Source organism: Trachemys scripta, chromosome 1, assembly GCF_013100865.1.
Source record: "Trachemys scripta elegans isolate TJP31775 chromosome 1, CAS_Tse_1.0, whole genome shotgun sequence".
Taxonomy (NCBI): Eukaryota; Metazoa; Chordata; order Testudines; family Emydidae; genus Trachemys; species Trachemys scripta.
Window position 1 is genome coordinate 293,385,643 of NC_048298.1, and position 16,295 is coordinate 293,401,937.

General features: G+C 40.9%; 1 protein-coding gene across 2 annotated transcripts in view; it reads left to right on the forward strand.

Annotated features, from left to right (window-relative positions):
• Positions 1-255: 255 nt before the first annotated feature.
• PROSER1 (proline and serine rich 1) overlaps positions 256-16,295 on the forward strand; it is a 28,272-nt gene continuing 12,232 nt past the window's right edge. Inside the window, exons 1-8 of one of the 2 annotated variants that reach the window (XM_034758567.1) lie at positions 256-984; positions 7,394-7,459; positions 8,470-8,538; positions 8,989-9,083; positions 13,209-13,302; positions 13,864-13,974; positions 14,675-14,758; positions 15,970-16,048. In XM_034758567.1, coding sequence (XP_034614458.1) covers positions 940-984; positions 7,394-7,459; positions 8,470-8,538; positions 8,989-9,083; positions 13,209-13,302; positions 13,864-13,974; positions 14,675-14,758; positions 15,970-16,048 — 643 coding nt within the window. In that variant the 5' untranslated portion in view covers positions 256-939. Of the gene's footprint in view, positions 985-7,393; positions 7,460-8,469; positions 8,539-8,988; positions 9,084-13,208; positions 13,303-13,863; positions 13,975-14,674; positions 14,759-15,969; positions 16,049-16,295 lie in introns of those variants that run through there. The other variant, XM_034758568.1, reaches the window with a different exon arrangement.

Sequence of the window (16,295 nt, forward strand, 5' to 3'; positions counted from 1 at the left end):
CTAGGAGCACAGCAGCGAGGGTTATGCTCGCTGTAACAGAGGGACCATTCCGCCCGGATTCAGGCATTCTACTCAGTCAACTTACCGTTGGGGTTTCTGCCGCATGAGGGGTCCTCCGAGAGATACAATGGACGTTGGTTGATGATGTCATTGGGGTGCGATTCATGGGCATTGTGGACCCCAGTGGCGAGGAGGAACCTCGTCGCCGATGGTTATTGCTTGTGCAGAGCGCTCTACACTTCACTGGCGGCGGCGGCGGCGGCGGCGGCCCCGGGGCGCGGTGCGGCGCGGGCTGGGGGTTGGCTGTGCTAGGTCCGGAGCCGGGGCTACTTTGTGCCGGAGCCGCGGCAGCGCTGTGGCTTTTGTTGCTGCTGGTAACAAAGAGCCGGGAGCTTTGCAGGCGATGGGCAGCGGGGGAGCCCGGGGGCTGCCGGGCCTGAGGGCCGCGCGCTGACGGGCGCGACCAGAGGCTGAGGCAGCTGCACAGCTCTATCGCCCCGTATGCCCGGCGGCACCTGAGCCAGGCGCTGCCCCGCTTCTCACCCCCCTTTCTGGGGTCCGCTCTCTCCCTGCTCCTCGCCTCCTCTGTGTCTTCTTCGTCCCCTTTCTCTCCCCGTCCTCACAAAACCATGTAACTCTTTCTCCCCTTTAATGTGCCAGTTCCGAGGCAAGGAGCGTTAATCCCCGTCTCCTGCTGAACTGTGCATTGGATCAATCATTTATATCGTGACTGAAATCCGCACCGCTGTCCAAAAGAGTCGTATCCCCTGCCCTGACCCTTTTTCTTACTGATTGTTTTAAAAGATTTTTTTCATCTCTGTAAAGTGTCGCTTTTCGGTGCTTTTCTTCTACAATAAAAAAGACGCTTCTGCAGTAAAGAGTCTTGCCTGGATGTATTTTTTCTTTAAATAAAAATCTACATTGGATGAACAAGTAAAGATGGATAAGAAATCATTTGAGACCGTGCTTGATGAAATTAGAAAGGTAACTTATCTTTTTACATGTTTGGTTGTGTAAATGCAAAACTCCTTGCTGGAGTACAGTTGGTTAAACACAGTTTGCCTTAATTGTTCCTTCTGGAAGGCAGTAAAAGTCAAATTATTGCCCGCTCTTCAAAGAGCAGAATGATATGCTGATAAGACATACTAGTTTTTGCTGAATGTAAACCAAATTTAGTTTAGTTGAGACTCTTTCTTGTGTGGCATGTTTGTTTCCATCTGCATGCCTCATGGCAGAGATTATATCTTGTGAGATTGTGTTGAAACTTGACTAATTCATAAAAGGTTAAAATATAACTATAATAGATATTTTTAAAAACTGGGTTCAACCTTTCTTCATTTGCAGACCCCTAAAAAATTTCAAATGGAGGTGGAAATCTTAGTCTGCAGACCTCCGGGGGTCTGTGAACCACATGTTGAAAACCACTGTTGTATATTGACAGCCTTTTGTGGACCCCTTAGATATAGTCAGCGGACCCCTGAGCTCAGTGCCACAGGTTGAAAATCACTGTTTTAAATTATTTTGTTCTGGACTTGTAAGTAGTATCTATTGTATAGTTAAAGCATGACAGTGAAAGACAGAAGATCTGCATTCTATTTCTTGCTGTTCTAGAGTTCCTGTGCAGTGTCTAGCTAGTTACTTAGGCCTTGTCTAAACTGCGGGGGGAGATCGATCTAAGTTATGAAACTTCAGCTACATGAATAACGTAGCTGAAGTTGACATACTTAGATCTACTTACTGCGGGGTCCACACTACGCTATGTCGATAGAAGATGCTCTCCCGTCGACTCCTCTTGCTCTTCTCGTTCAGGTGGAGTACAGGAATCGACAGGAGAGCGATCTGCGGTCGTTTTAGCGGGGCTTCACTAGACCCGCTAAATCGAGCGCTGATGCATCGATCGCCACGTGTGGATTCCCCGGTAAGTGTAGACAAGCCCTTGGTCTCTTGAAACCTCAGGTTTCCTCAGTCTTTACGTAGAACGAGGCATGCTATGGGACTTAGTTCATTCATGTCTATAAAGTGCTGTGAGATTCTTAGATGAAAGGTTTTTATGGAAGTTCAACATATTATAAAGGTTTCAATATTAATGCTATATTATGCATTTTGTGCTTTTTAAAAAAGTATGTGTAATCCCTCCCTGACTTTTGGTCATGTATGAACAAGTTTTCGAACGCTTATCATTTGCTCAGAAAACTGAGACTAAATGACAGCCATTTTAATATTATACTGGATCATGCTCTATCAAAACATTTATGTTTGATACTGGCGAACTTTAAATTGTTTAAGTGGACTAGCCTGTTCTATAGCTTGCATTCTCATCCCAGATGTGATGAAGATTTAAGGAACACCAAAATGACCCATTTATTTTAGGTATATTTTAAATTGGCATCACTTTCTTCCATGACCAGATTTAAGGAATATGTTTTAAAGTTATATTAAGCTAAAAATTCATGGGCTAGAAGGTAGTTGGAAAGTTAAATACTGCTACTATTCCATGTGAAATTTGAATAACACTGACATGTATTTGTCCTTATATGTAATACATCTTATTTTTATCTATTTCCCACACTTTATCTTTTTAATATAGATTTGTACATCGTAGGTGTTCAGTTTAGAATTGAGTTATTTTTAAAGTGAAGGCAACATCCAGTGTCATGTTTAAATACAGTTTTTGATTGCAAGTAAAATTAATTCAGTCTCTTAAAAGAGCACCCCTAAAAGTTAATCATACATTGAATTAATTTGTTATCCCATTAGTGAAAGGCCCTGCCTAAACTGGCATTTTTTTATTTTATTTTTTTTGTTAATCTTGAAACTACAATTCTTTTAGAGGATATAATGCTTTGAAAAATCAAATTTTACCTAGTGTTAGTGACATTAAATACTTATTATGAGTATGAGGCTAAATCTTTCCCAGCAAATATTTTTGATCAATGGTAGAAGAAGAAATTCATAAAAAGTGCAATTTTAAAAATAGCTTGCTAGTTGGTTAAATTAAACGTGGGTCTCTAATCTTTAAAAGTAGGTTAAACATTCACTTGTCTGACAAACCGCTAGCCTGAAATGGTCTACTGGAATTTTCTGCTGAGCTAACTACTGATGATAGAGTTGCTTAACTTGTTTGCCTCCATTTCCTAATCTGTAAAATGGGATTAACACGTCCCAACATTAGATATGTTGTGAGTCTTAACTAATTATTTGTAAGTGATTTCAGATTCTAGTACTGAAGGCAGGGTAGAAGTAATTAAGTAGTATATGTATGTGTGTGAGAGAGAGAGAGACTACGTATTCAGGGTGAACTTGAAATCTAGTCAACTTTAAAAATGTATCAAAAGTACAGTATCAGATACTGTGTGTCTCCCTGAATTCACATGTAAATTTTTGCAATTTTATTTTATTATTTTAAAAATATGTTCTCTCTGCTTTTCATTATGTGAAAGGTTCATGCCAATGAAAGGAAACCTCAGCTTTCTGTAGTGTTTCAGTTGTCTTATGCTACTTGTAACAATAGTAATTTTTTTTTTGTCAGCATTAATTTTTCACATAGCCTCCCATTAAATAAAGTTCAGTTTTCTGAGTTATATTTTAGAGATACCAACTGCTTTTTGATTTAATTTAAAATACCTTAAATGCAAGTTTTATCATGCTATTGTTACTCAAACTATTAGCAACTTAGCTCTGAACATGTGAATGAAGGAAAGGTTACCCCTGTTTCTTGTAAGTACTGTATCTACAATCCAAGTCCCTTTCTAGTAAATTATTGATGAGTAGGCCCATTGACTGACTAGAATCACTTGTGTAAAAATTTTAAGACCAGCTCTGTACCACAATGACAAATAATTCTTGTATTCTTTTATTATGAAACTGCAAATAAATAATTTAAAATGTGATCTGTAATTGAACAGCAACCTATTTTGGTACGAATATCACTTCATTCTTCCCCTGAATATATCCTTTCAATTTCTTTTGTTTTCAAGGGGAGTTACCAATGTGCGGCATTTACTGCTAGTCTAAAGCTGTAACAATATCACTGATATTTTTTTTCTTTTTCCCAAAGAGTTGTAGCTTTAGAATGCTACTTGAGACCATGCATAATTATGCCGGCTTCCAAGTGCTGGGGTGTAATTAAGGAAACAGTCCAATGCTTGAGCTGCATCTTGAGTAACTTATTCCTAACTGGAAAAGAACTTGAGCAACTGTGCTATGTGTCTGAGGCTATGTCTACACTACAGCAGCTACAGTGGTGCATCTACGCCATTGTAGCACTTCTGGTGAAGACGCTCTAAGCTGGTCATCTTAACTCCTGCCTCCGTGAAAGGCAGAAGCTATGTAGGCAGGAGAAGTTCTCCTGCCGGCATAGCACTGTCCATACCAGTGCTAAGGTCGGTATAACTTATATCGGGCAGGGGTGTGGATTATTCACACCGCTGAGTGACGTAAATTATTCATAGTAATTTGTAGTATAGACATAACCTGAGCCTCTACCTGCAGTCTCTGAAAACACAAACTGTTTGTGTTTGTGAGACTGTTCAATCCTTTTAAAGAAGCGATCCTAGTCATTGGCTCACATGACACCAGGCATCATCTTTATGCTGATGACCTGTAGATATAGCTTTGCCACTATCTCCTTCCCTCCAATCATATCTCTCTCCTTGGATGTCTTGTCATCTCCAGTTGAATATGCCCAAAACAGAAGTTCTTCATCACTGTCAGCAACATGCTCACCATTTCTCAGGCCTATACTCTTGTGACTGTTTGACTTCTGCTCCCTTGCATATTAAGGCCATATCCGAATCCTCCTGCCGCTGCCTTTTCAGAACCTTCAAGTTCCATTCTATTCTTTTGCATCCCTGCAGCCAAACCTTTTTGTTCAGAATCTCATCACTGATCTCTGGAACACACGTATTTGATCCGATAACTCTTACTTTGAATCCCTCCACTGGTCCCCCGTCTGCTATTGCATTAAACTTAAGCCTCTCGTCACCTCCTGTAAATCTCTGCGTAACTTTGCTCCTCTGTCCAGTTTCATGTTGCCCATCTCCAGTCTGCTAGTGCTCTCAGCCTTGTTGACCCATTTGTCTTATTACACAACCGTTTCCCCACCTTCTTCCACACAGCCCCCTATTCGTATGACCATCAACAAGGCCCCTAAACTCCTCATTTAAGCCCCCTTGAAAGAACCACTTCTGCTGTGCTACTTACAGTGACTGCTGACCTCTCTTTCCCCGTCAGTCTGTTTCTGTCCTGAGACTAAACCCCTTCAAGCACAGACCTTTTTTTACTGTTTGTAAAGCGCCTAGGACATAGTGGGTTCTACTGTAAATAAAAACAAAGTTCTGGGAGCAAGTTCAGAACTATATTTGAATAAAATTCTGAAACAAGATTTTTTCAGATGTGTAGATGTGTAATATTTTGAAATTTTATGCGATCTTCCTGGATATTTGGACATAGTATAAGTAAATAAGAATCTCCCAGAATCTTAAAAAAAAGAAAAGGAAAAGAAAAAAAAGAGAGATACTCTTATCATTCTAAGGCCTGCAATCCATTTCACTTCCTTCAAACATACCACATGTTATGATGATGTCTTGATTTCTGGAAATAACTTTTTAAATGGAAGCAGAGGAATAGGAATGCAGGAGTTCAGTAAGAATGGGGTTATTTATCCTCAACTTTGTGTAGAGATGAATTTTCTTTGTAAGTAGCTTGATCATACTAGAGTGGTATGGTGCAGAGAGAGAGCACTTACTTATTGTTGTAGTCCCTAGAGGCCTGAACTGTGGTCCGGGGGAGGAGGCCATGTACTGTACACAAAGAGATGGTTCCTTTCCTTTCTACCTTTTCTTTTAACTTCTAGAGGGGATAAAGCCAGCGTGATTACTTTTGTTATGGTTAAGCTGGGTTTAACAACTTGATTGTGGAGTTTCACAACAGAATACTTATGTTTGCTAGGTAGGAATGCACTGAAATAATATTGCCTCTAGTTTTGAAGATCTTGCCATGGGCCATAAGCTTAGACATCTAACAGATATGGTATCAAAAACCATCTGATCTAAAAATAATGGGTCAGCCTCTAGTGCAGTTTTTGTGCAGGGCCTAAAGGTAGCATAACTTTCCCCAGGATTGTCTACCTCAGGCTTGCGACACCCTCATGCAATGATGATCACTGAATATGTTTTTAGTTTTGGACTGTTGGAGTAGTTAGAACACCCTTTGCTCAAACATGACCCCAAGACCTAACCTAATTATTATAACTGCTCTTATGTAGTGATTTTTCACCTGCAAATCTCAAAGTATCTTATAAAGGAGATAATTATCATCCCCATTTTATAGATGGGCAAACAGAGGCACAGAAGGGTGAAGTGATTTGTCCAAGGTCTTACAGCAGGTCAGTGGCAGAAAGGGGAATAGAACCAATCTCATAAGTACCAGTCCAGTTCCCTAACCACTGTGCCACTCTGCTTCCCTATGTTTTGTACAAGTGTGTATTAAACATGTGTAACAGGAGAATATTGACAAGCTCACAGCATTCTCTAGAGCTAACTTTCATGACCATAATTTTAGTGATCACCTTTATATTTCTAGCAGCCTGTCCACAAGAAATGCCCAGAGTGAGTGGCTCTAGATCAGGGATCGGCAACCTTTGGCACGCGGTCTGCCATGGTAAGCACTCTGGTGGGCCGGGCCAGTTTGTTTATCTGCTGCTTCCGCAGGTTCGGCCGATCGCGGCTCCCCCTGGCCGCAGTTCGCCGCTCCAGGCCAGTGGGGGCGGTGGGAACCGTCGGCCAGCAGATCCCTCAGCCCGCACTGCTTCCCGCAGCCCCCATTGGCATGGAGCGACGAACCGCAGCCAGTGGGAGTTGCGATCGGCCGAACCTGCGGACGCGGCAGGTAAACAAACTGGCCCAGCCTGTCAGGGTGCTTACCCTGGCGAGCCGCATGCCAAAGGTTGCCGATTGCTGCTCTAGATTCTTCATAAAAGTAATTAAAGCAAGATGTACAACTAAATGCTTTAAATAGGAATATATATAAGCTTCAGTTTGAAGTAGTTAACTGCCATCTCTTGGTTTCGAGAGTTAATATTAAAGCCTGTGTATCTAAAGCTTGAAAGGGAGGACCATTATGGTATTCTTCCAGTCTGAACCTAAACAGAGAGATGGTGAACTTCTTAATAGAGAAACTAACAAAGTAAAAGAGAGATTGTCTCCTTCTGCTTGAAAATATTCACGTAATTGTTCAAGGAATATTCTGTGGTATAGAAATCTTTCAGTATAATTGATGCAAATTTTTGTGAGATTAGATATGTTTTTCTCTGGAATACATTTGTCTTGCAGATGGTGTGTTTTTAATTGTTTTTGGTTTTTTTGTCAGCTAAATGCCTTTCTTTGTCTTTTAGGCTGTGTTGACTGAATACAAATTAAAAGCTATAGAATATGTGCATGGATACTTCTCTAGTGAACAGGTAATATTCTACATACTGCTATGTATTTATGGAAAATGTAAAATTCAGGATTTGATCTATACACTCATGTACATAGACAGTTCCTCCTGCTATGCAAAGCCAGATCAGATTTCACTAGTTGCCTTTTTACTAATTTAGGAGATTTGTGACAAATTCTTTGTTACACCAGTTTTAATCTGGAGTAACATAATAATGGGGTCCAGATTGTACCAATTAATAGAGATCAGATTTTGGCTCTTAGCATGTGGGAGGGAAATATCCGTAGTTAATTATCATGGAATTCAGGACCTTGATGATGATGATGGGATATTTTGAACCTGTCTTTATCTTCTAAGCTTATAAGTAAAGATTGATACTTTGGTGCCAAGTAAGATAACTTTACAGGATTTGTGTGTGTGTGTGTGTATATGTGTATGTATGTATGTATTTGTGTATAAATTTGGATGCAATTCTTTTTGAAATTAAATGTTTATAATCTTCTCTAAGGCTTCTTTTTTAAAAGTCTATAATACTCTAGCATGTGTGATATTTGGTCAGGTATTTGTGTATATAAAAACAAGAATATTAAAATAATTACCCCAAAATCCATCTTGCTACCCAATGGGATTTTAAGGGTTAGATGAAACAAAAAAACACACTGGACAAGAACATAAGAACGGCTTTACTGGGTCAGACCAAAGGTCCATCTAGCCTGGTATCCTGTCTTCCGGCAGTGGCCAATGCCAGGTGCCCCAGAGGGAATGAACAGAACAGGTAATCATCAAGTGATCCATCCCCTGTTGTCCATTCCCAGCTTCTGGCAAACTGAGGCTAGGGACACCATCCCTGCCCATCCTGGCTAATGGCTGATACTGTTGTGTAATAACACCTGATCAAATAGTGCCTATATATGCACAGTGCCTAGCAAAATCCCACCATGCTCAATGAGTAGAGTGGCAGCAAAGATATTTAATGTTGTCAGCGGAACATGTGTATATATAAGAGATGAACTGTAGGTTTTTCTGTTTCAGATTGTTGAATTACTGAGATACTTTTCTTGGGCTGAACCACAACTAAAGGCAATGAAGGCTTTACAACATGTATGTTTTCATGGAGCAATCCTTTGAAGTGTTTCCTCTGCTTTTAATTTCCATAACCACATCTGTATTCCCATCGCATGGGCATAGTTTATAATCTGTGTGCTTTCCTCTTCACCGCTTTCTCTTATGATGGCATTATGCTGTGTTGCTTCTCTTACTCTTTGCGTCTATCGGGAGTATCTTGATTGTACGCTTTCTGCACCATATATCCCAGGGAATAATCTAGTTCTTGGTAATTATGACTAATTTAAACATTTTGCAGTAGCATACAGTTTGCCAGAATTGGGGCTCTATTATGTATTCAGCACTTAGCACATAAGAATACTGTTCCTCAGAGAGTGTAAGATGATTGTTTATTGAAATTCCTGATAATGAAGATTTTAAAGTTACATACTGTACTAAAAATAAGAATCCTGTCTTATTTTTTATTTTCCCTACTTGTGTTGTCAGAAAATGGTAGCTGTTCCAGCATCAAAAGTGGTTAATATCCTTAACTGCTTCACCTTTAGTAAAGACAAGCTTGTTGCTCTAGAACTCTTAGCTTCGTAAGTATTTCTTTTATGTGTTGTATTTACTTACTGAGATGTTACTGTTTTTATTCATGTCTGAATATGTCAGACAAAGGAAAGTTTCAGAGGAACCACTTTGGACAATTAAGGCAAAACACCTACTTGCTTTAAAATGATTTGGTGCTCATGAATGGAAAAAGTAATGGCTGTAGCTTGTAATAATGGAGCTAGGCGTTGCCAAACTTCCTAAGTTCATCTGTCCTGAACTGCAATACCCCTGCTACCCGATTGAAAACTGACTGTTGTGCCAAAGTTAATGATGTATTCAAAAGCCTTTTAGGCTATGTCTACACTGCATATTACTGGCAGCAGCATGTAGGGCAGTGTGTAGCTACAGGCTTCAGTGAAAGGCTCTGGCAGGCGGGGCAACAACAGGGAAATGCCCCAGCAGCTCTCCGCTGCCAAAGCCTTTTCCCACTGGCTACCCGCTGCCTGAGCGTTTCCTGCTGTGGGAAAGACTCTGGCAGCGGGACACTACAACCCTAAAACTAGCAGTGTAGAGGGGGGAGGCATTTCTTGGGCGTGTACCTGTTGTGGTTGCTGGGAGACGGCAGGCCTAAGCCCACTCAAAGCCAAAGGCTTGCTCCCTCAACCGAAGGAAAGGGGCCATTGAACCCAGGCCACAATTAAATACTGAGGACAACCAATGCGGGGAAAAAGGAGACAAGAGTGAAGCTTAAAGGTTAAAAATCAAGGATCCAGAGGAGGATCCTGAGCAGAGAATCCCTGACAATGCCCACTGCTCCTCAAAGGTGTCTGAGCAGTCAGTGGACACCACCCAGAGGAACTCTGCCCGGGATTGGACAAGGAACCAGAAATAGGTCCCACAGTAGCAGAGCACCTGCCATCCATTTTCCTCCTCCTCCTGGTCTGATGGTTGGCCATCTTGGCCAGCACGAAAAGGAGGTTGATGAGGAGGTCTCATGACTTTGTGGGGCTGCGACTAGAATGTGCTAGGATAAACAAGTGAGGGGGAAAGTGCAGCTAGTGTCTCAGTAAGAGGTTTTGGAGGAGCTGGAAGAGGGACTGCAGCCTGATGACTCTATGTTAAATGTGTGCCAGTGTCTCCCTCTCACCGCAAAAAGAACAGGTGTTGGGAGTTCGTAAATAATGCCAAATACATGCCTGTACTTACGGCTCCATGGAGGAGCTGCCAACTAATATCCCCAGCAGGCTGTGATATCAGAGTGGAGTATAGGCTGGCCCACCGAGGTTTCTCGCCCACCGAGGTTCCTCACCCGCCTCAGGTGTCAGCAGGTCCTGGAACTTGGTGTCGGGGCAGGACACAAGGGCGAGGAAGTGGATGGTATGAAGCATGTGTACAGATGTTTTCTGGGTGCAGTTCGGAGACAGACCAGCTGGATGGCATTCAGCCTATTCAAGTGGCTTGTTGGGATGGCCAGAGGGGCTCAGGCAGGGGCCTGATGACAACTTCTAGAGGGTCAGGGTGAGAGGTGGGCCAAGAGCACCCTCGGGCAGGACCTGCTCAAGAAAAGAGAAGCAGGAGACTTTGGATGTGTAGAGAGCCGTGTAGGGTACAGACCCTGTGGATTCAGATGTCTTTACTCTAGTCACCTAAGCAGTGCTTCAGTGTCTACACTACTGTTTATACCCATGCTATTGGGGGGCATGTAGCATATCTCCATAAGGAGTGTGTAGTGTAGATGTACACTTAGAATCTTGGCAGAGCTTATCAAACTCATTTCCACTTACTGAACTATGCCAAAAGTAGTCCAGGTGGGTTAAAACTGTGTATTAGGGTTCCCCTGAGACCTCTCCCACTTGATTCTCCATGAATTCAGTCCGACTCAGATACCTTTATTTGGCACATGGCAAAGCTATGCTGAGTTGATCGGACTCAAGCATAGGGGGTTGGTATAGGGCAGTGGTTCTCAAACTTTTGTACTAGTGACCCCTTTCACATAGCCTCTGAGTGTGACCCCCCCCCCAATACATTAAAAACACTTTTTTATATATTTAACACCCATTTTAAATGCTGGAGGCAAAGTGCGGTTTGAGGTGGAGGCTGACAGCTCGCGACCCCCCCATGTAATAATCTCACGATCTTCTGAGGGGGTCCCAACCCCCAGTTTGAAAACCTCTGGATGTGTCGTATGCCCTATACCGAAGTTACACAACAAACCTCTTCCTTTATATGCCTTTACACATTACATTGCATATACTATCAATTGTATCACACGTTTTGGGATTGGCTTAGTCTTGTCGTAGGAACCAATCCCTGTACATCATGCACTATGCATGTAGGACTACTCTTTACCTCATTTTATGTTCTAGCATTATCTTGTCCATTGTAAATTGTATTCCCCCTCTCCCCCCTTATCTTATCTAGTATAGACATTCTGTTTCCAGTCAGCAGATTCTAATCCTCTCTCCCAAGGGATGAGACCTCACCCATGTCCAACAATTCATATCAAGCCATTTCTACACAGGGCATTAGCTCACTGTCATCTATCCAATACCCAACGCCTTCTGCATTTTAAAAGCTCCCTAAGTATTTATTTACACTTGGCAAATAATTCACTTTTTAAAATGTTTCCATGTAAACATACATTTGGGATTATTGATGGAACACAACTGCTCCAGGATCTGTCTATCCTATACATCTATATTTGGGGACTCTTGTACTGTGGTTCATAGTGTTAAAGCCTATTTGCGGACTTCTTAGTATGCCAATTCTTGATATGAACAGCTGTTAAAACAAAGAACACTAACACCATAAAAAATATACTCGGTTCATGTTATGGCTGTGGTGCAAACTAACAAAACAGAAAAAAAGTTAAAGTTGATCCACTTTTATTTTACACCATTGTGCTTGTGTGTGGCTAACAGCTTTGTTCAGTACCATGATGATCCCATTTACACCACATTTTCCTCTATCAAGAAATCTATTTTTATGGAAAGTAACTATAATCATAGTTGTTCTTTGCTATTAGCTCTCCCTGTTGCTAGTCTGGAACATCTGTGACAGCAGTATGGCTGCTGCTACCAGGACCATTAGGCAAAACGGTGACACCAGGTATTGGGATGCCTGCTGCACTTTGAAATGTTAGTTGTTTGGTATATTTCTTTATTTAAATTTTGATGTGACATTTGGAGTGTTTCACCACCACTCCACAGCATGGAGGTAACTGCCAAGAGCCTCTTTTTGATCCTGCAGGAATCTGTCACTGGGCCACCAGATGGTGGAGAGCAGGAGCCTGTGCCAAGCCTAGTAGCTGCAGCCTTGCTGCTGTGATAAGAATTGTGCATCAGTCGGAGTGAGAGCTGCTAATGTGAACTATGACAATAAACTTAGGTTTTACTCATCCTTTCAATGTGGCTGTTTTGGCCACTCAGAAATTCAAGTTTGTATTTTCCTGTGTATTGTATTAATTTACAAAGAATTGAGACCCTATTTCAAGACATAAGCATTGGTGGCATATGTAAGGCTGAATTCATTTCTTGACCTGTAAGAGGGAGAAATCAAGCACTACACAGGTTTAATAATAGTTTGTGCACAGACTAATTATATATATTAATAATATATTACTGAGAACTGTTTGAACAAATAATACTATTCAAAAACGATTAGTACACCTCTACCCCAATATAACGCTGTCCTCGGGAGCCAAAAAATCTTACTGCGTTATAGGTGAAACCACGTTATATCGAACTTGCTTTGATCCGCTGGAGTGCGCAGCCCCGCCCCCCCCCGGAGCGCTGCTTTACCGCGTTATATCAGCATTCATGTTATATCGGGTCGTGTTATATTGGGGTAGAGGTGTATATAATATTCCAGGAATGTCACTCTGTGTCACTGTGAAGCCTAAAATGTCTGGTTAGATAATGTAAAGTCGTGGAAGCAGCTACAAGCATGGTCGAGAGCTCTTTTGGTTCAGAATATCATTAGGTTGATCCATCACTGGGTTTTGTGATTTGTTACCATCCAATTTTTAACATCTCAGCCATTTTCTCTTTTTTACACACACGTCCCCCCTATGCCTGTGCAGTTGCATGGGCTTTCAGCTGCTAGTTCCCGATCGTGTGTGTGTGTGATAGGTATAAGAAATGACAGTAACTGTTCAACCGTTTCCCTTGTAGCAACATTGTTGATGCTCAGAATTACCGCCTTATTGAGGACCTGTTCAGGATTAACATGTCAGAGAAGAAAAGATGCAGGAGAATTCTTGAGCAGGTATTAGAAGATGTTCGCTGATATTGTGTTATTTCCATCCATATGGTCACTGCAGGATCAGGGCCCATATAATTAATAGCTAATGGAAACTGTTGGTTGATAATCTGAAGGAAGTGAGTCTGTGAAGGAGGAGAGCAAATAATTGGTGGTTGTACGAGAAAAGGAAGACTTTTTCACACGAGGGTTGTGTAGGAAAAAAGCCATGATAATGTGAGAGATGACTAGGGTCACAGTCCTACTTTCTTTAAAGTCATTCTGAGTACTGCCATTGACTTCAGTAGGAGCAGAATTGGGCCCAAAGGAGCCATCAAAACAAGGTGGGACTGGATAGAGCATATAGTGAATAGGGGAGGAGTAGATAGAAAGAAGAACTAACATACAGGATAAGCAAAGCTATGGAGAGCTTTGAATCTGGATTTCCATGTAGGTACATTCATTATTAATGAAGGCTGAATATCACAATTCATATCCTTTTAAAAGTGCTGAATTTCAGACACTAAATAATGCAATACTATCTGAATTTGTAGAGTTTTAATGCTACTTTCTTTGGTTATGTTGCAGGCTTCCAAAGGAGGTTGTAAAGCCCCTCACGCTATGATATCTTCCTGTGGCATGATTCCTGGAAACCCTTATCCCAAGGGGAAACCAAGCCGGATAAATGGAATTTTCCCAGTATGTGAAGTCTACTTAAGTTCTTCAAAAGTGCTTTTGATTTAGGATGTACTATAGTATACCTGAACTGCTGTTCATTCAAATGAAATGAGGACAACTTGGCATGAGTGGAATTAAAAGCAATAACTTTTTGTCGTATATTGCCCAGTAACCACTCATAGTGAACAATTAAAAAGAACTCTGATTTCTTTCCTTCAGAGTTCTATGTAAAACTTCCTTTTATACAAGAAATAGATAGAAAAACTTGTACCACAAACTTGCTATACAGAATCATGGAAACTAAAGGTGTAAAAGGCTTATTAGTAGATGAACTTTTTGACATAATATGTGATTGGTCTCTGCAATACATTTACTAATCTCAGTCCATTTTTAAATGTTGTCTGTGAACTCCTTATAGCTTGTCTTTCTGGTGGTGAGGACCCCAGAATTGAATGCAGAATTCCAGGTGTAGCAAAAACTGTGATTATTTAATATGTTTCTGCAGTGTTATAATGCAGCCTAATTGGAACTTTCTTAATTGTGATGCAACAAATTCAGAACACAGTTCTGTATTTTGGAATGTGTGATTAATTGAGACTATCAGAATAGCTGTGAATTTGAATATTATTCAGAATAAGACTAAGGTGAAAAGCTTTATTTCTGCTTTCTCCTATTTATTTCTAAATAAAATGCTTAATAACTGATGTTTTTTATGTCTTAGGGAACGCCTATCAAAAAGGAGACTGAAGAATGTACTAATGAAGGGAAGGGAATTGCAGCCCGTATACTTGGACCATCCAAACCAGTACGCCTTAAGCCTTATGATTTTTTTTTTCCTTATGAAATGCTGTCATATCACTAGAAAATAAAAAGACTTGAAGAGGGTATGAGGAAGCTGCATCTCTACTTTCTTGTCAATAAGTATTGATGGCTTTACTTGAGCTTCTTAATTGTAATAAGAATGCTGTGCAGTGTCCCAGTATTTCTAGAATATTATTAACTATAAAGAAATAAATTCTGCAGGGGCTTCCATTCGATACAATATGCATGCATTCTAGGACACAATATCAACTAGGCTAGTAAGGAAAGCCAAGCTGGTTCCCATAGTTCCATCATGACCTGGTCTACAAGTTTTAATAGCCATTCTGGCTTTGCTTCATGATCTGTTTTTTCCACATCAAAATCTAATACACAACTCCTGAAATAAGGTGCGTTGTGAGGAAATTTATTCCGTGGCAACACAACTAAATTTCTGATTAAAACTAATTTTTTTTTGGTAACAAATGGACAGCTAAGTACTGAATCTGACGTTTTCAGTGTGAGTTGAGAAGTATTGTAGAAATGTATGACTAGTACTTCTGTTTCCAGGTGTTTCCCAATCTAGTGGCTGTATTTTTAATTTTATTTATTTTAAGGACTGGATAATTTTATGGCCATAGTTTACATTTGTGGTTGTGCAAATTAAGAGAAGGGAAACAGAATCCAGTGCTTCAGGGCATGAAAGCTGCATGGATCAGGAAAGACTTTCCTTTTTTCCTTTCCTATTGCTATATTACACAACTATGTTATTACAACACAGTATTTCACCTTCTTTAGAAGCATTCAAGTATTGGCAGCTTTAGAGACAGGGTAGCAAACATAATGAGTCAGCAATGTGATTCGATACAGCAAATTCTCTTTCCCAGGATAAATAACAATGATCTGTACAGTATCTAAGCATCTAAATCGGTGGTTCTCAAACTTTTGTACTGGTGACCCCTGTCACATAGCAAGCCTCTGAGTGCGACCCCCCCCCCCCAGTAAATTAAAAACACTTTTTATATATTTAACACTATTATAAATGCTGGAGACAAAGCGGGGTTTGGGGTGGAGGCTGACAGCTCGCGACCCCCCATATAATAACTTTGTGACCCTCTGAGGGGTCCCGACCCTCAGTTTGAGAACCCCTGATCTAAATGCTATAATTTTTGGTGGAGAAACATATTACTTAATGCTTTTTCACTTTTTTTAACGTAGGCTCCAGCAACGTACAACCCACACAAACCTGTTCCATACCCCATCCCACCATGCCGGCCACATGCAACTATTGCACCAAGTAAGGCTTCTTTGTGCTTTAGCTTGATCCTATTATTTGATCTATTTGTTTTCTTTTAAAAAGGTTCTAGTGTGGTGATCCATTTCTGACCAGAGTTACCTTTTTAGTTGACTGTGCTCCCTTTGTGTATTCTGCGTCCTAGCTCTAACTTCTCCTGTTACCACTGTAAAGCCAATACGATGAGTGTGTTGGCTTCTTTTCCAGCTTGTGCATCATTCAGAGAACTGTCAACACCATTCTAATTGTA